This window comes from Emydura macquarii, unplaced genomic scaffold (assembly GCF_026122565.2).
Source record: "Emydura macquarii macquarii isolate MOO-44397 ecotype Brisbane River unplaced genomic scaffold, CSIRO-AGI_Emac_v2 contig_2924, whole genome shotgun sequence".
Classification (NCBI taxonomy): domain Eukaryota; kingdom Metazoa; phylum Chordata; order Testudines; family Chelidae; genus Emydura; species Emydura macquarii.
In genome coordinates this window covers 4,891,703-4,909,890 of record NW_027133061.1, presented here as the reverse complement: position 1 = coordinate 4,909,890, position 18,188 = coordinate 4,891,703, and the positions used below count along the sequence as shown (strand labels likewise).

Here is an 18,188-nt window from a genome sequence, read left to right as displayed (position 1 = left end):
TGCCTGAACAAATCTCTACCACTCTGGCTCAGTAATTTCCAGCTAACTCATTCGGCCAAGCCCAGCCAATTACGTATTCCGTGTCTCTCTCTCTCTCACACACACACACGCTTGTTTTTTTTTAAATGGCTCTGCTCTTGGAAGTAATTTCAGGTAAGAACGCTGGCGTCCCATCCGGCTTGTGCTACGTGCCCCGTATCATCGTGTAATGGGACTGGCGAATCACCCGACAACCCACTGCTGGGGAGAGCAATTGCAGGCAGCCAGGCAGGCTGCCCTCTTCGGCGAACAGCGGGGTCAAAAGGGCAAAAGGCGCCCAGCCTGACCGTGGGCTGGGAAGGTGACGTCACTGCCCCATTCCTTCCCGCACCCCATCCCGGGCAAAAACCTCTCGCTAGGGCAGGCTGTGATCACAACAAGCAGCACTCGTAGCGCTCTCTCCATGTGGCTTGTGCTACCACGATCCCCATTCTCCAGAGAGGGAAACTGAGGCACGGAGTGGCTTGCCTATGGTCACGTGGCAATTTTCCAGCAAAGCCAGGCTTAGACCCCAGCGCTACTGGCTCCCAGTCCTGCACCTCACCTGCTCGGATGGAGGAAAACTGCCCAGCAAGCTAACTGCCCCCCTTAACCCCTGCCTGCCCCCTGTAGGGTTGGGAATGCCTTCCCCCGCTGCAGCTCATTTAGCCATAATCCAAATCTCATCTGGTCTGCTTTCTCTATGGCATTGGAGCACTTTCTGGGCTTGCCCGGCCAGCATCTGCTGTGGCCACCCACTGGAGACCAGGCTGAGACCCAGCCCCCTCGTTTCACCCAGGGGCCTCCATCAGCGGGGCGTGGCTTTTAGATAAGACCAAGTGTGGCAGTACTCAAAGCAGCCACCTACCACGGTGTCTTTGTGATGCCAAGCCAGGGAGACAGGGTGGGGGTCCGACTGCGTGGTCAGCTTGGATAAGTCTTGGGTCTTGTTCCCTGCTCTGCCTTCCCCACTTGGCACCTCAGTTTCCCCTCCCAGCCATGTCTGCGGGGGTCTAGTTAACATGTGAGCGCTTTGGGGCAGGGAATGTCTCTGTGTCTGCGCAGCACCTGGCAGAACGGGGCCACAATCACAGCTGGGCCTCTAGGAGCGACCCTAATCCAGCTGTTAGTGAAGGATGTGAACACCCAAGCAGGAGCAGCAGCCTGGGCGCCCACAGGGCCGTGCTAGGAGGACGGGCATGGGAAAATGGAGCAGAACCGCAGAGAAATCTTCCTGCCCATGCTCGCTGCAGGATCATCTCCTGGGGTCGCAGTGGGAGCCCCATGGCTTGGGATGCTGATGAGGCTGGATGTGAACCAGACGATGGGAAATGCTCCTGCTCTGCCCAAGGGGGATGGAATAGATGGTGTCTTATGGGGGCTAGTCCGCCCCCTAATTCCTCTGATTCACCCTCTGGCCAGGCCCAGCACCCTCCTATGTGCCTGTGTCCGCTGGCGGGCGGTGGGATGGCAGAGACAGAAACCCTCTCGAATTCAGTGGTGCTCCTCTGAGCCCACGATGCTGGTTAACTGCCAGTCTGCACCGGGCTGATCAAACTGGTTTCACTCCGGTTCTGAGATGAGGACCACAGGTTTCTGTTTAACCTAACCCTGCTCCCAGCTGACTTCAGCCAAAACTAGAGTGTGCACCCGGCTCGCGATTGAAACTGGGCTGTGCCGAGGCCCCCCCCAGCCTGGTTCTTGCGCCGTCCTCTTCTCCGTTATTCCCAGTGGGAGCCCCCGATGTTCCCTGCGGGCAGGGAAGGGATGATCTGTTGTTTTCGACCGCGGTGTGTGTGTGTGCGATTCTCCATTGTCCTCAGTGGGGGGGGGAGGGTTCTCTGTTGGTCTCAATGGCGGGTTGCTGGGTGTCTTTGATCTTCTGGCTTTTGGGGCCTGATCCAAAGCAGGCTGAAGGTGATGGGAAACCTCTCATTGACTTCAGCGGGCTTTGGATCAGGTCCGGGTCCCAGTGCGAGGGTGGGGTCAGATGGATCAGACCTGTCTCCAAGTGGAGCATCGTGCCGCCCCTCTCCCTCCACCCCCTCCCCGCTTATACTGATGATCAGTCCAAACACCGGCTCTCATGGCGGGTGCCCCTCCTTTTTCTTTTTTAACGCTCTGGTGCAAAACGCCTTTGAGGGTAATTGACCTCCGCCCCGGACCTCCCCCCCCCCAAAAAAATGACCCACCACACTTTGGGCATGACGACATTATATAATTCAGGCATCAACGCGGGCTGTGTTTGTCCTGCCACCGCATGTACATAGCTGTGGCACGCGTGGCCTGGGCATGGTTCGCTGTCCTACACAGTAGGATAAATTTGACTTCTCTTATGCGAAGTTATGTTGAAATATATATATATATATTTATAGCTATGTACAGTATTTATAGGTATGTTCCACAAGGCTCGTAGTGCGGTCTGTCTGCGGCGTCCCAGCCCTCTGCGAGGCTGTCGAGTCGCTGGCTGGGTTAGGATCTCTCTGATCCCACCCCCCACGCCTCCCCAAGATGGTTTTTGCACCCAAGATGGGCTGTCCCAGGATGATGCTTTCACCTGCCTCTGAGAGCTCTGAAATCTTCTTGACCGGCGTGCTGGTATGCAGGCGGCCGGGATCCAGCGTGGGATGCTGCTACAGTGCGGCTTTTCCTTTTAAATTAAAAAGCAGTTTAGTCTAATAAATAAAAAACCGTGAGAGGCAGGTTACTGGGGCCTTAAATGGAGCTGGGGGGAGGCGAGACAAGGAAGAAACTGAGGCGTGATCCCCTCTTTAACCCCTTTCTCTCCCCACTCTGGCTGGTCATTGGAGTCGTTTGGAACCAAAAATCACATTGGGCATGGAAGGCTGGCCTGGCTTCCGTTCCCTCTGGCTCTGGGAAGCCACAGGCACCCATACGATGGCACAGAGGCGCGCGTGTCTCTCGGGGCTCCACCAGCCCTGCCTCCCCACAAAGCAGAACAGGTCGAGCAAGAAAGGAGGCGGCTTGTTGCGAGCGTCGTCCCCACAGCTTTTTACGCGGGGTGGATGCGGTGGCAGTGGGGGGGGGCTCGGTGCCACGTTCTCCTCCCAGGAGGGTGCCCGCTGCATGGTCTGGAAGCCGCTTTGCTCGGGCGTTAGGAGGGGATGGAGGGAGAGGACAGATGCTGAATGCCTGTTCTTTAAAAAAACGCTCTTTTAGCTGCAAAATTAAAAATCCATGGGGCAGAGGTTTTCTTTTTTTGCCTGGCTGCTGCTGATTGTTCTCCCGGCCCGCCTCCCAGAGCCACGGATGGGGCCACAGGGGAAGCCGGTAACACTGGCGGCACTGCCCCTCCACCCCCACTGATGCTGGCGAAGTCAGTACTTGAACTGGGCGGCCGGCTTGACGGGGGACGAGGGCAGGAAGAGCGGCTTGGGCGGCACGTCGGGCTTCATGGAGGCCGATCTCTTGATGCCGCCGTTCCTGGGCAGCGAGCCCTGGTCGACGAAGCCGTGCTGCCGCGGGAGGAAGACGCCGGGCCCATCCAGGGGCACCTGCGTGCCCGTGGAGTGCATGCGGGTCAGGAGCGTGGGGGGCGGGTGCTGCCGGACCACCTGGTTCAGGCTGTGCTGCCGGGAGATCAGCGCCCCGCCCACGGCTATGTTCATGAGCTTCTGTGCCGAGGACAGCGAGTGTCTCTGCGACGGGTGCCTGGGCGGCGGCTGCTTCCCTAGGCTGGACTGCGGCGTGACGTCGGGCGGTACATCCAGCCTGCGGGGCAAGCTGTCCCTGGGGAGGGTGGAGGAGCTGTAGTAGGGGGCGCTTTCGGTGTCCGGGATCTTGGGCTGCACCCTGTTGGCGAAGGACATGGGGCTGATGGCCGGCTGATGGCCGGGCGCCCCATTCAGCAGCTTCTTCGGGGAGCCGCTGGCCTCGTGGAGGTGTTTCAGCAGCTCCTCCAGTGTGGTCACCTCCGCCCCCTTGGGCAGGTAGCATTGGGAGTGGCGCACCAGCACCCGCTCCACATTGGGAATCTTCTTCTCATCCGGGTAGCCGGCCAGCGATGGGTCGTAACCTTGGAAGTTGCTAGGCAGCACCATGGCGCCGGGGAACTGGAAGACCTGGGCGCCGGAGACGGGGCTGTGGAACAGGTGGCCCTTGGCCTGCGACTCCTTGGCGTTGTTGCAATTCTGGTTCTTTTCCCATTGGTTCCTGATGGCCTTCATGTTCTTCAAGGGCAACTCCGGGGTGGACTCAGGCGTGGGCAAACCGGACAGCTCCGGGTGCTCCTTCACGCCGGCCTTGGTCATCCTGTTGTGCGGCTCCTTCTCACTGGGCAGCAGCGTGGTGTAAAGTTTCGGCGAGGAGGTCTCCATCAGCCCGTCCTTGGATGGGTTGTCCAGTAGCCCATTCATCTTGGCCAAGCTCCGGAGGGACAGGGGGCGCTGGATTGTGTTCTCGGGGTCCTTGCTGACGTGCTTGGTCTTTTGGAACATGTGGCTGCAGTAGCAGGAGACGAACAAGCCGGAAAAGAAGGCCCCCAGGACAAACGCCACAAAGACGCAGCCAATGAGGAAGGTGAAATGGACGCTCTTGGAGCTGTCTTTGCCTTCAGATTCCTGCCGCACGCCTACAAACACAACACACACGCACAAAAATTAATCAATCCGTCCATCAACATCATCAATAGCTTCCGAGGAACTGGCTGGGGGCAGGAACGTCCCTTTCGTGGGCTGGATCTGAGTTAAATACCCTTCCCAGGTTGGGACCCATTTTGGAAGGGCCAGAGACTTTAGCTCACAGCTTCTTTTCTCTCCTGTTTTCTGTTCAGAATGAAACAGGGAAAAGTCAAGGAAATGCCAGAATTTTTGCTCTTGCTGACTGATTTCTGGAACTGCAGACAGGGAACTGCACGGCACTGACATGGAATGGAGAATGGAACATGGGAGATGGAATCTGATGGCCAGTATGGAGTCAATGAAGATGCAACATGGAAGATTCACACCTGAACTATCTCCTTTGATCTAGCCCAGGGGTAAAATTGGGCCCAGTGGCTACTGTCTCTGCATGGAAAGCGATGTCAGTTCTGCGGAGCCAGTGCGAAACTGCAAGGATGCCCCGGGGTGGGTGTGTTATTTCTAGCACTGGGCAAGCCAAGAAGGCCCCGTTGGGAAGCAACTTCTTTAAAGTCAATAGAGTCTCAGGCCTTGTTTACTTATGACGGCAAAACGTTTGTCGCTCAGGGGTGTGAAAAAACCACCCCCCTGAGGGACATCAATTCTGCCGGCATAAGCGCTTGTGTGGACAGCGCTATGTGGGCAGGAGACGCTCTCCTCCTGACATAGCTACCGCTGCTCGTTTAGGTGGTTTTATTAGGTCGGCGGGAGAACTCTCTCCCCTCGACATAACGTGGCTACACAAGCGCTCTTACAGCAGCCCGCTTGCACCGATACTGCTGTGCCGCTGTAAATTTTAAGTGTAGACCAGCCCACAGGGATGTAATAAAGAGGAGATTCAGGCTGGGGGTCAGATGGAGCATCTGAAGACAGATTCAGAGATGTTCAGAGCAGAAGGGACCATTAGATCATGCAGCCTGACCTCCTGTATGATTACAGGCTGGACAATTTCACCCCATTACCCCTGCATGAGCCAAAAATGTACGCTTCACTAAAGGTTTGGATGTTGATCCAAGTCTTAGCTGTTGCTTTGAACGAACGGAACCTCTTGGGATCACAAACAATGGAGGAGGAAGTCTTAGGAGAACACAGAGGATGTTGAACAATGCCTGCTTCTGGTTGAGGCAGAAATCCTGCCGAGAGAAAATGAAAAACAGAAGCGGGGAGAGGCAGGAAGAACCCCAGTGGGTTCTGCTGGAAGTTGGGGTGACTGGTCCTAACCAGTTTACCCAGTTACTCCAGTCAGGAAATGCGACGTGTCAGTTTCCTCTGGGAAAATCCCTTGAAATTCAATCATCCCGTTAGCCAGGGAGTGCAGCTGTTTCTGCTCTTTATTCTTTTTCTCCCCTTTGCGAGCCGCTCAGGCATTATCCTAATGACACTGTGTGGAGGGAGCCTGATTGATTTCAAAGCTGCGTGCTGCAAACACGGAATGGAGCAGCGGAGCGCAAGGCTGCCAGAAGGCAGGCGGCTGTGAAGAGCAGGGCACAAGCCCTCCTTTCTAGAGCACAGAGCGGCAGGTAAAGCAATCAGGCCTGCCTGATGGCTAATTGTGGAAGCTCACAGCAGAGGGCGAGAAGAGGAGAGAAAGAGACAAAGACCAGACAGAGGGATGGAAAACTGGAGACAAGAGAGAGCTGGAAACATGGACGTGGAGAGAGAGACAAAGGACTCTCTTCCACCCCACTCGAGGCCTTTGAGGGGGGACTCAGGAGTGGGTCGCCACTGAGCCCCAAGAAAACATGGAGCTAAGAGAAAAAGGCAAGGCGATAAAGGGCCAGAAAAAGAGAGACGAGATTAGCCAGCTAGCCAGACGGGGAGGATGAGATTAGATAGATAGATAGATAGATAATGTTGCCCTTTGGGACTTTCCAAATTCTACATCTGCTCCCTAGCCTGTTACAGTCAACGGGAGTTTGTCCATTGGCTCGGGCCGCTCTGCGTAACTTGCCCTGAGCCCCTGGGGCTGGCTGGGTGGCCAATGCGCATCTTTGCTGATCTAGCTCTTTCTCTGGGTGCGGGGCAGCGAAGGGCGATGGCGAGCGGGGCAGCAGGGAGGGACCTGCAGGATTCAACTGGAGGAGCCGCCACTGGACCCTGCCCATCCGTGCAGCAGTGTGGAGAGCCCCAAGCAGGCCCTGCTGGGGAGACGGGTGCAGGGAAGGGAGGAGTCAGGACACAGAAGCAGGAGAAAGCCTCCAGCTTCAGAGCATGATCCAGCCGCTCACTCCTGGGGTCAGGAGGGAACATGCCCTGGGGCCAGGTTCTCCCATCACTGCAGGAACCTGGCTTGTCACTGACGCAGCTGGTAGCAGCCCCCTGCGTGCGAGGAGGTTGCAGCTAGACGGCGCCCTGTTCTGACTCCCTCTGGAGAGTCCCATGGGAAGGCAGTAGGGGAACGGAGCCCGGAGACCCAGCTGGTGCTGATGAGACGGCAGGGGGCTCTGAGAGTCAGTGGCAGGTTGTTTTGCAGTTATCCCAAAGGGCATGTGATGAGCACAGGCCTGTCCCGAGATGGCACAAGACACGACAGCCAGGCTGAGGGCACGGACACAGCATGCTGCCCAGACAGACGCCCCTCCCTTCCCGCCCTCCCGACTGGGGTTAGCCACCAGGGATTAATCACGCGCCGTGCAGTTAGTGATGAAGTGAGAAGCAATTGTGCCGTTGGGGGGAACTGAAGCTGCAGGGGGATCTGCTCAGCCGGCCACGGCAGTAAAGCGTGTGTGGTTGACAGCGACAAGCAATGCGTTCCATGCACCGGCACCGGCTGTGCTGGGGGGATGATGCCCACGTGGAAGGGCTGTAGTGCCAGGGGCAGGGGTGGCGCATGCCACAGGATCGGGGGGAGCTGCCCCCAGAACTCACACTCACCCAACAGCTGGTCAGTCGACCAAGGAAACAAAGGGCCATGAGCCATGTTTCCTCCTCCTAAAAATACCCTCTTTTCCTCCCCAGACCACACACACTCCAGAGCCACCAGTGGAAGCCAGGAGTCCTGGATTCCAGACCCCCACACTAACCATGAGGCCACATGCCTTCCCAGAGCCAGGAAAGGAACCCAGGAGTCCTGCCTTCTATTCCCTTGCTCTTACAACTAGGGAACACTTCCTCTCAGCGCCACAAACAGAACCTCGGGTCCTGCCTTCCATTCCCCCAAGCCTCGAAGCGGGGAACAGAACCTAGGTGTCCTGATTCCATGGCTCTGCCTCCCAAGCTCCAGCTGGGTTCAGATGAACCTCGGGTGGATCTTGACGCTAAGTCACGTGGTCGTCCGTGGTCCCCCACAGCTCGGCCAGACAATTGGCATTTTATGTTATCCGCAGGGCTCAGGCAAAAAGGCACCGTCTTCCCATTCATGCCTTGAATTTTTCACACACGGCGTGAGCAATGAAAGAGCCGGGAGGGGGCTGATTATTGTGACCGGGTACAAAACCCTATTACTCAGTCAAGGGGAAAAAAGGGCTTTTTTTCCATGCAAAAGAAAAAGGGTAATAAAGTATCCATGGAAACGGGCCATTTCTTTCTACTCAGACCGGGAGAGTTGGACATCTGTGGTTCTTTCATCCAAGCGACTGGGAGGGAAGGGGGACTGGAACTGGGTCAGTCCAGAATCTGCCAAAAGCAAACTTCGCCTCAGAGCAAAGCCATCAGAATAACTCCTGTGCACCCTAGTTTTGGGGAGTTAAAACGCCCAACCCAGCCCCTCTTGAAATCAGCCTTTCCACTGGAGTGAGGCTGAAAACTTAACCATCCCAGACGAGGGGGAAGGGGGAAGCGGCTGGAAGAAAATTGGATTTTTTCCCTCTTCTTCTTTTCAGCTCCACAGAGCAGGAATTTGCTCCCTGGCTGGGAAAACACTAGAGCACCACATCACAGGCTGGAACCAGTCCACATTCAACCCCACAGCCCCTTAGCCACAGACTTTTAACCCACTGGTACCTCGGCGCCCTGTCGCTGCAACGCCTTTCATTTTGGGGGCTTTGAGTTTATTGTTTGCTTTGTGCTTCCGTCATTTAACCGCCCCCCCCCCCTCCCAGCACTGAAAGGAGGAGACACGGGGGGGTCACAGTTGTTAACTAAACTGGGTCATTGTTGGGCTCACGTTAATCCCTCTTACCATACCTGCAGCTCCCAGATTATGAGAGACACCCCGCCCGCCCCCGCCAGATACTTTTTTCACGCTGCGTTGAGCGCTGCCCTCCACCCTGGCTGTGTGCGGCTCACTTTACAAAAGCCAAGCCATGCTAGGCCTTTAAAAAAAAAGCCCGTGTATATATTAAATCCGCTATGTTTCATCGCAGGGAGCACGGCACAGGGCCGCTGGACGCAGGGACCCTCTTAATATTTTTTTTAATGGCGCTTGACTAATGACACAGAAAACCCACGTCTGTGCAGAACAAATCTGTTATTCAGCTAACGTTCAAGGGAATCTGCACTTTAAAATTCCCTTGAGGTCTGATTACCCCCCCTCCCCTTCCCCCGGCTGTTCAGAAGTCCAGCCCTGCAGCTGGGGGGAGCGTAATTTACGAGCGAAAGGTCTTTTTTATGAGCCTTGCGAGCGTCTCTCCGGCCTGCTGGCGACAGGCTGGAAGGGGCCAAGCTTGTCTCCCTGTGCTCCACAGGGCCAGATCCTCAGCTGGTGTAACGGGGTGTTGCTCCATCGGAATCCACAGTGCTATGTAAACTGAGAATCTGGCCTCTTGATTCCAATGGAGCGATGCCCATTCAGACCTGAAAATCTGGCCCATTGACGTGTCCCGTAGGGCGGAGGCATGGGAGTGGGGGGCAGGATACCATGGTAACCATAGATGCTCTAGGATGTTACAGCCCCCACATGGGCATCAGGCTAATGTCTAAGCTCCCCCAGCCCCGATAAACTCCATGCTGCTGTGAGCGGTGCAGGGGGCACATAAAGCGCTCTGGGGCGCCCATGTTTCTCAGAAGGGTGGCGGGGGAGCTCAGCGCCCGTCCCTTTCCCTCCTCTCACAGCTCAAGGCAGAGCAATGCGAAATCCTGGGCGGTGGAAGCAAGGCAGCGAGAGCGCTGCTGATGGAAAGTCTCTGGCTCATCTGGGGGGCCGGGGCTGGCACAGGCTGCAGGCAGCTGGGCCGCCTGGCGCTGGGGTCTCCTGCAGGGATTGCCGGCTCCGCAGGGCTGGGGCACTTGGTGCTTGGAGAGGAGCCCCCCAAGGCAAAGAGCCTGGTGGATACACTGAAGGCGCTGATCCCAGCGTCCAAGGGAGCTGAGATATGCCAGGGGAGGCTTAACCCCTTGTGGCTGGTGACGAGCCTGAGGCGCTTTCTGTGAGTGTCAGGGGTTTAGCCTCCCTCTCCAGGCTGAAGTCGAACCTGCGTAATTAGCCTCTACCCTCCCACTGCACTTTCGCTTCTCCCTCACAGCCTGGTCTGCCTAGCTGTTAAACAGCTGCCACGGTCCAAGCAGTGAGTACATGGGCCCTATATAAACGGCTGCTGCGTTCCACCCCAGAGGTGGCTGCATGTTAGTGGTGAGTGAATGAGCCCTATATAAACAGCTGTTGTGTTCCACCCCAGATGTGACTATATGTCAGCGTTCAGTGAATTAGCCCTATTTAAACAGCTGCTGTGTTCCACCCCAGAGGCTGCTGCATGTCAGAGCGGTCAGAAGTAAAAAGAGATGTAGGAGTAAAGTCACTCTTGGAGATTTCGAGAGCACTGGGTTTGGTTATTAATAATACTGGGCTCTGCTCAGACTCCCTAGAATGACACCAAACACCCTCCTACTTTTGCTCTGCACTTGGCTTGGGGATGGGCCCCATGCTGGGGAAAGCTCACTGGGAGCCATGTTATGTGCCTGGCTTGGGGAGCAGTGATTGATCCTGGACTGGCTCCTGGTTACAACGGCACATTAGCAACAATACACCCGGGAACCACACACACACACACACACACCCCAGAGCTCCTCACCCCGCTGCTCTGGCCCTGCCAGCCCCTGTTCATGTGAATTCAGCCTCATGGGCTGACCTGCGAGGCAGAGGCGTGCAGGGTCACAGTCAGATCTCCGCTCGCTCCATCGCTTACACCTGGGACAGAGTCGGCCCAGTCTCCTCACTCGGCGGCCGGAGAAGCAAAAGTGTGGAGGGCGGCAGGGACCTGGCCACACACGGAGTCAGGGCTGCGTCACATGGGATAGTTATCCGGGGGTTGGGGCTTGTCCACAGGACGGGTGCTAGCGTGGCCCAGCAGTGGTGCTGTAGCTCTGACACTGTAGCCCCGCAGTGTGGACATTTCCTACACCTGCGTCCCTGAGCGGCGGTAGCCAGTCGACTGACGCACCCTGCCATCGACTGGCCCTGGGTACACGGGGCGAGGTTAGCACAGCTGCAGAGCTCAGGACTGTGAATTTTTCACACCCCTGAGCAATGAAGCTACGGCGACCTGCATTTTACGTGCAGCCCAGGCCTGATCTAAGGTGTGAATTCAAACCTCTCTAGCTATCGTGGTATAACCCCCGGGGGGACACTTTATTCCAGGGCAAGAGGGGCTTTTTTTGGGTTTAGCATAAACTTTTTTCAAAGTGATATATGCTAAGCCTAAAGAAACCCTCTGGACAGGGATACAGTGTTCTCCCCGAGGTTATCCTAGTATAACTAGCGTGGTTTCAATTCTCATCTTCGCCTATACTGGTATAACCGTCCCATGCAGACAAGCCCTTCGCAGCAGTCAGGAAGAGAATCCAGGAGTCCTGACTCCCTGCTCTAATCACTAGACCACACTCCCCTCCCAGAACCAAGACGAGACCCCCAGGAGTCTGGACTCCCAGCGCTTTCTGCTCTAACCATTACAGACCACTGCCTCCTCCTCACGCCAGTTGGGAACAGAACCCAGGACTCCTTACCACCATTTCTCTGCTCTAACCACTAGAGAACACTCCCCTCCTAGAACCAACGAGTCTCACATCCTAGTCCCGGGCTCTAACCATTAGACCACAACCCCACCACTGATTTTCTTTATTGCTGAAGAAATCCGGCCATGCAAGAGGTGCTTTTGCCCCCAGGCAGTGTCTATAAGGGGTGTGTGTGATGAGTGGTGTTTTTTGTGGAGGGGGGGACGGGGTTCCCCTGAAATCATCCCCTCAGATCCTCCAGTACCTGCTGGGTGGTGATCTGGGGCCCTTACCCCTGCCCGTCCCGGTGCCAGCGCTGACTAGATGATGCCAGACAAGCCTTTCATCTGCGGGCGGATAATTTGCCTGCTTTTCGGGACCCATTTGCACGTCTCTGTCCACTCACTCCACAACTCTCTTCAGCACATTGGCTGCAATTTGATGGCGATTTTCCCTCCTTCCCTCCTGCCAGGAGCATCACCGGCGCACTGCTTTACTTTGTGTTCACAGCTAGCTGGGCAGCTGGGTTGTTGTTTCAAAAACACATTAGTCCTAATGGCCCAGTCGGCTTGGCTCTGAAAAGCCATTTCAGCTTTGACCCTTCATCCCTCTCCCCCTCGAAGGGTCTTTGTTCCTTCCCTCGCTAAATATTTGGCCTCATTTTTTTGTCTTCGGCATCTGAATTCAGCGTGGGGCAGGAGGGCCGGATCGACAGCCCTGGAGCCTGGCACAGCACAAGCCTCAGGACGCCTGGGTTCCGTTCTGGGCACTGGGTCAGAGGAATTCTGCCCCCAGGGGTCTGCTCCAGGTCATTGTGTTGGGTTAGTGGTTACAGCGGAGCCAGGACTCCTGGGTTCTCTCCCAGGTTCTAGTGGCGGAGGGGTGGGGGACTGGACACCCCAGTTTTCACCAGCTGCAGATATGGCTGTGCAGAGCAACTCCCAGCCCCAGCACCCGCTGCCTGAATCCTGATGGCTCCTTCCCTCTTGGCACCAAGAGAGCAGTGGCAAGGGCCAAGCGCTCGCTCCTAGATATGTGGGGCTGAGTTCAGAGGGCAGAGGGGAGGACACTGGGGCAGAGGGGCCAAAGGTTCCACTGACTGCAGCAGGGACACCGTGCAGGCCGCCTGTTCTGACCACACACACCTCGCCTCCCCAGCGCTGGAATAGAACCCAGGAGTCCTGACTCGTGCTGGGGTAAGGTGTGGGACTGGCTCTGCTACCGATTTCCTCTGGGACCCTGGGCAAGTCACAGCCCCTCTTTGGGCCTGTTTTCCCAGCTGTAAAACCAGGATCATGACCCTGGCTCTGCTGCATACGGCCTGTGGGATCGAGGAAAGATGATCTGCTCCATGACACATTCGTATTCACACCCCTCCCCACACGTGCACGCCTTCCATAGACACACAGCATCCTGTGCATATGCCTCACACACACACACACAACACCTTGTGCACACAGTTCTCTCTCACACACACACAGCACTACAGCGGGCTGGGCAATGTCTCTCCCATCCTCCGGCAATTTTCAGGATTTCAGAACTACCCCTGTGTGGGCTGGGGCCAAACTTGGGCCCTTTTGACATCCTTCACAAAACACCAGCGAGAGGACACCGTCCTTCCCCAGAACAGCCAGCAGCCCCGGTGGTCGGGCCATCACCTGGGATGCAGGTGACCTAGGTTCAGAGCAGGGACTTGACCGTAGCTCTCCCCATGCCGGGTGACTGCGGTGGGCACTGGGCTGTTGGCTATTCAGGGGTGGAGTGTCGTCGCTTTCTCTGTGAATTTCTCTCTCCCCGCTAGCGAAATCCCAGCCTGGTCCAGAGAACGTGTCCTCCTCGCACCCTCTGGCGCACACCAGGGTTTATGCACTGCAGGGAAGCTGCCCCCGGGCACGCCCCCCCTTCGAACACCACTGAAAGGGAGAGAGCTGGTTATTCTCTGCTAGCAAACAGGTGCCATGCTCCCGTGGGTTAATCCTCGCCCTGAGGAAGTGCAGCCACCACAGCCCTTGGGCCTGAGTTAATGGTGCCGGGAACAGCCGTCGTGTAGCTCTGTGCGGTGCAGGCACATTCCCTCTTACCCTGAGAGTTTACAGCCACGCGTAAGGTGGAGCGCGGGTCCCCGGCGCCAGGGGCGGGGTGGGCATCTTGGGCCGTGCCCGCCTGGGTACGGCCCGTGGGCGCCGGGAAGGGAGCGGCACTGGTGGTGGGGTTGGCGGGTCGGACTTGCCCTGCATTACCGGCGACAAAGAAAAAGATCAGGAGGAGACAACAGGCTAGTGATGGCAGCGTGAGGTCACACCCTCTGCAGGACCCAGGCAGGGTCCCCCACAACCTGCTGGTGGATTGATCACCCCCCTCCACCTATTGTATTATCACCAGTGATTCCCAACGCCAGCCCAAGGGGCCAGAGGACCCCGGCAAACCGGGTTAGCCAGCACCCCCTTCTGGATGGTAAAATACCTGTTCCCGCTCCCGAATCCATCCCACTGGTGGCTGCATCAGGAACCCTACAGACCAGCGCCAGCTAGCCACACAGCATACGCAGGAGGAGTTTCCCCCACATGCTGCCATGCTGCCCCTAGGTGGGCCCTGCCCTGGACAGAGGAGCTCCCTTGCTGTGCTCCATTTAGTCCTGGCCTCATTGATAATTGCAGGGTGGGCCTAGGTGCAGAAGCCCTGCCCATGTGACAACCCAGCTGGCTCCATCCAGCACCCTTTGAGCCCAAACATTTCAATCCCTGGGCCCAGATCCTCTAAGGTGCCTAAATCCCCTTGGATCTGTGCCTAGGGAACTCCAAGTTCCAGGCACATTAGCGCTACTGGGCTTTAGAGGAGGGGGCTGATACAAAGGTGAGGGGGCATGACCAAGCCCTAATGGCATCACAGCTACTGAGCATGCAGGGCCTCCCTGGCGTGGTGCCACTGCCTGGGCAGGGCTGTAGGTCAGAACTGAGGCATGCTGGCAGAGCTGGGGGGCAGCTCAGGGCTGGGACAGCAGGGGGCTGCGGGTCAGGATTGAGGGGCATCGGCAGAGCTGGGGGTGGGGTGGGGGAAAGCCGAGCACTGTCTACGAGGAGTTTGCATGGTACCCACCCATGCTGTGCCCGGCTCTGTGTACGGAGCAACCAGCGTGAGCTGCATGCTCAGAGCCTGGCGGCAGGGTTGGGATGTGCTGGCCCAGTACCTCACTTACTACAGGGCTGCACGGCTGGCCCTGGCTCCTCACCCCTGCTCTGAGGGGCGAGTAGATGAGAAAGGGAGAAACCAACCCCGCGCTTCGCCCCATGCTGTGGCTCCCTGAGGGCACCAGGACTCCTCTGTGGCTATGTTAACAAAGCCTCTCCCCTCGTTTCCTCTCCTATGTCTGAGCGGTTCTGCAGCCAGGTCTGAGCTCCGACCCACAGCTCCCCCGGCCCCACCAGCCCCGCTGGCTCTGCCGTCTCTGTTTAATGCCAGGTGAGGCAGCTGGGCTTGATCTGGCCTCCAAGGCTCATCCCGCCATGGTGTGATTGATAACCTCCCTGTGGGGCATCTCTATAGGGACGACAGGCAAGATGCGTGTGTGTATGTGGGGCGTGGAGTAACTCCCCGAATAATCAACCCTCCCACCCCAGGAAGAGCCACTCCACACCGCTCCCTGCTAGCCCCATACGGAGCAATCGCGGGGGATTTTCAAGCCATGAAGCCCAGTAGGGATGGAAGAAGTGGGAGGGGAAAGCGGTTCCAAACCTGCGCACTGGCCCTTTAAGGAAACTGCCCTGCCATGGGGCAGCGTCTGCTCTCCTGTTCCCTGGTGTGAAGCCAGGGGACTCAGCAGGGATCACCCCAGGGGAAGAGGAATCAGAACCTGGTGCCCTCCCTCCAACGAGTCCCATCCTGCCTCATCTGGCAACAGCAGCGTCCTCCAGACCAGCCGTCAGCTTTGGGCAGCCGCCTAGGCGGCCCAGCCGCTGCACCAGGCCCGTTTGCCCTACCGCTCCTGCTGTCGCTGCCCAGGCTGGCGGGCAACGGGAAGGAAGCCAGCCCAGCCCAGCCCCGGAGCGCTGGGCCTCCTGGCTTAGGGGCTGTGTGCATTGCGGCTTATTGTTCCGCTGGTGTGCAAGGGAGGGACTCTTTTTGCGACTTTCCAAAGGGCAGATTCAGCCCTCACGCCACGCCAAGGGGGCACCGCCTGCTGCAAACTAACCCCTCTTTTCAATGACCCCAGCTGTCAGTTCTGCTCCCTCCTGACTGCTGGAGAACCGTGGCTACGCACACGCAGCTGCCTGCCCCCTGCTTTCTCCTCCAGCCCCAGCCCTCGCTGCATCCTGGTCGCCTGGGGGCTCTGAGGAATTCTGGTGCAGCCCACAGAACCCGGATCTGGCCTGCTGGATTCACACCACGACCTTATGGGTGAGGGCCACCATCTCGGGGCCTGGCTCCAGCCGTGCGGCATGGCCAATGAGGGAAGCGCCCGTCCCTAGCCAGGGTGGAGCTGTTGGGCTCCCTACTTCTCTCTAGAGCCCTGGTGGTTGGCGGCTCTGTCCCTGCCCTGGTGGGTAGAGACGTGGGATGCTAAGTGGAGATGGTGGGTGGGGTGATGAGAGATGGCTGGGTTAGCAGCGGCGGCTATGGGACGTGGTTAGTGTTGGTGTGGAAGGGGATGGGCTCCTGACACAACCTGGCACCCATGCACCCTCTGCCATCAGTTCTGCTCAGGGGAACGGCTGCTTCCCTCCCCAGCACCCCAATTGTCCACTTTGCACAGCCTCGCTGGCTGGTGAGATCTTTGTCTGCACATGGTCGGGCGTGGTGGGAGCGATCTTTGGACACCTGACCCTGACTCCCATAGCAGGGACACCAGGCCTGGTCCTCAGGGAGCCTACTGCTGTCCCAGTAGGACGGTGAGGGGGATTCTCAGAGGGTGTACCCAGCAGGAAGCAATGGTGCTACTGCAGACAGGGGGTTTTAGCCAGTGGCACAATGCTAACACTCTGGCAGGTCAGGGGATTCCCAAGATAGCACCCTCATGGCGTAATCCATCATGGCGTCCCCCAGGGGCACCCCAACATGGCATCCCCATAACCTGTCCCGACACGGCGTCCCAATGTGGTGTCGCCAAGGGTTATCCCCAGGAGGTGTCCCAACGCGGCGTCCCAACATGGGATCCCACAACATGGTGTCACCAAGGATTAGCGCATGAGGTGTGCCAACGGGACAGTCCAATGGAAAGTCCCCCTGGGGCAGCCCAATACGGCATCCGCATGGGCTGTCTCAATATGGCGTCCCAGCACGGCGTGCCCATGGGACAAGTGGAACTGGGACAAGCCCTCCGTGTAACCCATCCTCCAACTCTTCCCAGCCCTGGGCTGAGGACAGACGAGCGATGAGTAGCAACCACGTAGGCTTTGGGAGGAGACGTCACAGAGGGTTGGGGGTGCAGGATTCTGGGGATAGCGGGGTTGGAGGGAGGGTGAAAGCGAGGGGGGGAGGAGGTCACTGACCATATGCTGAGTCGCTGGCACCGTTGTGATTCCCCGTGGAGGTCACAGCGTCTAGGGAAAGGAGCAGAGAGAAGGAGCTAGATATCAACGATGAACAAAGTGGGGAGAGGGGGCAGGAATGGGGAGACCACAGCAGAGCTGGGGGGGGAGGAAATGTCAGGGTGGGGAACCACAGGGCAGGGGAACGGGGGGTCAGGGATTCATCCGGCCAGGCCAGCACCAAAGGTCCACCCGCTCCCTGCGTCTGCTCGACACCCAGCTCCTGTAACGGCACCGGAGCGACGCCGCTGACGCCGTGCACCAGCCTCGCAGGGAGACCTGGAGTTCGGTTTGCAAACCAGGCCCCTGGGGTTCAGCTGCCCCAGACTTCACGAGGCTTTTAGCAAGGCCTGCCCCCATGGTAACCGCTCTGGGTCATCGTGGAGCCTGGGAGGTGTCAGGCCCCTGACCTGGGGCTGGATTGGAACCAGCACCCTAGAAAGGGAAGTCCCCATAGTCCAGCCAGTCCTCCAGCTGCGGCCCCGCTCGGAGCTGGCACCCTAGTGGCGAAAGGCCCCATATCCCATTCCTTGCCTCCCTGATCCCTCCAGCACCCCACGAATGAAAGACGGGCATTTTCCCCCTAGAAACCAGCTCCAAATTTTGCATCTCTCCATAACAGGCTGACCCCGGCCCCCTGCCGTCCCCACACCTGGGATACGGGGAGGGGGAGGCTGCAAACCGGATGAGGATTTTTCCTTTTTGCAATTTAAAGAGGCTCAATGATGAAGAAACCATGACCGCTGCTGCCTCCTCCTCCCTCAGATGAAGTTCGCAATCCCACGCAACAGCTATTCACCCGCCGCCAGGCTGTCAGAGCCAGGCCTCTGGGGGCACATGGCCACTTTTGTTCTGCTTGGCCAGAGGTGTTTTATGGGCAACCTGGGATGCTGACTCATCCCATTCCTCCTCCGCGGAGACCCCCAGCGCTTCCTGCCTCTGCAGCTGCGGCTGCCAGAGGGCAACTCTGGCCCCACTTACCTTGACAGCTCCCGGACTGCTTGGCCGCGCTCTCCACATCTTGTTCGAATCCGGCCCTGGAAAGAAACCAAGGGAGACTGCGGTGAAGGAGCCTGTCGCCTCGATTAAACCCTCCGCTCGTCAATCAGGGCTCCAAAAATATCACACAGAGATCAAACTA

At 57.8% G+C, this 18,188-nt stretch overlaps 1 protein-coding gene across 2 annotated transcripts in view; it reads right to left on the bottom strand.

Moving 5' to 3' along the window:
* Nucleotides 1-2,232: 2,232 nt before the first annotated feature.
* Nucleotides 2,233-18,188, bottom strand: part of SEMA6C (semaphorin 6C) — an 85,108-nt gene continuing 69,152 nt past the window's right edge. The window contains exons 17-20 of one of the 2 annotated variants that reach the window (XM_067569549.1): nucleotides 18,029-18,084; nucleotides 17,009-17,059; nucleotides 13,604-13,753; nucleotides 2,233-4,609 (exon numbers count right to left, since the gene is read on the bottom strand). In XM_067569549.1, coding sequence (XP_067425650.1) covers nucleotides 3,357-4,609; nucleotides 13,604-13,753; nucleotides 17,009-17,059; nucleotides 18,029-18,084 — 1,510 coding nt within the window. In that variant the 3' untranslated portion in view covers nucleotides 2,233-3,356. The remainder of the gene's footprint in view (nucleotides 4,610-13,603; nucleotides 13,754-17,008; nucleotides 17,060-18,028; nucleotides 18,085-18,188) is intronic. The other variant, XM_067569550.1, reaches the window with a different exon arrangement.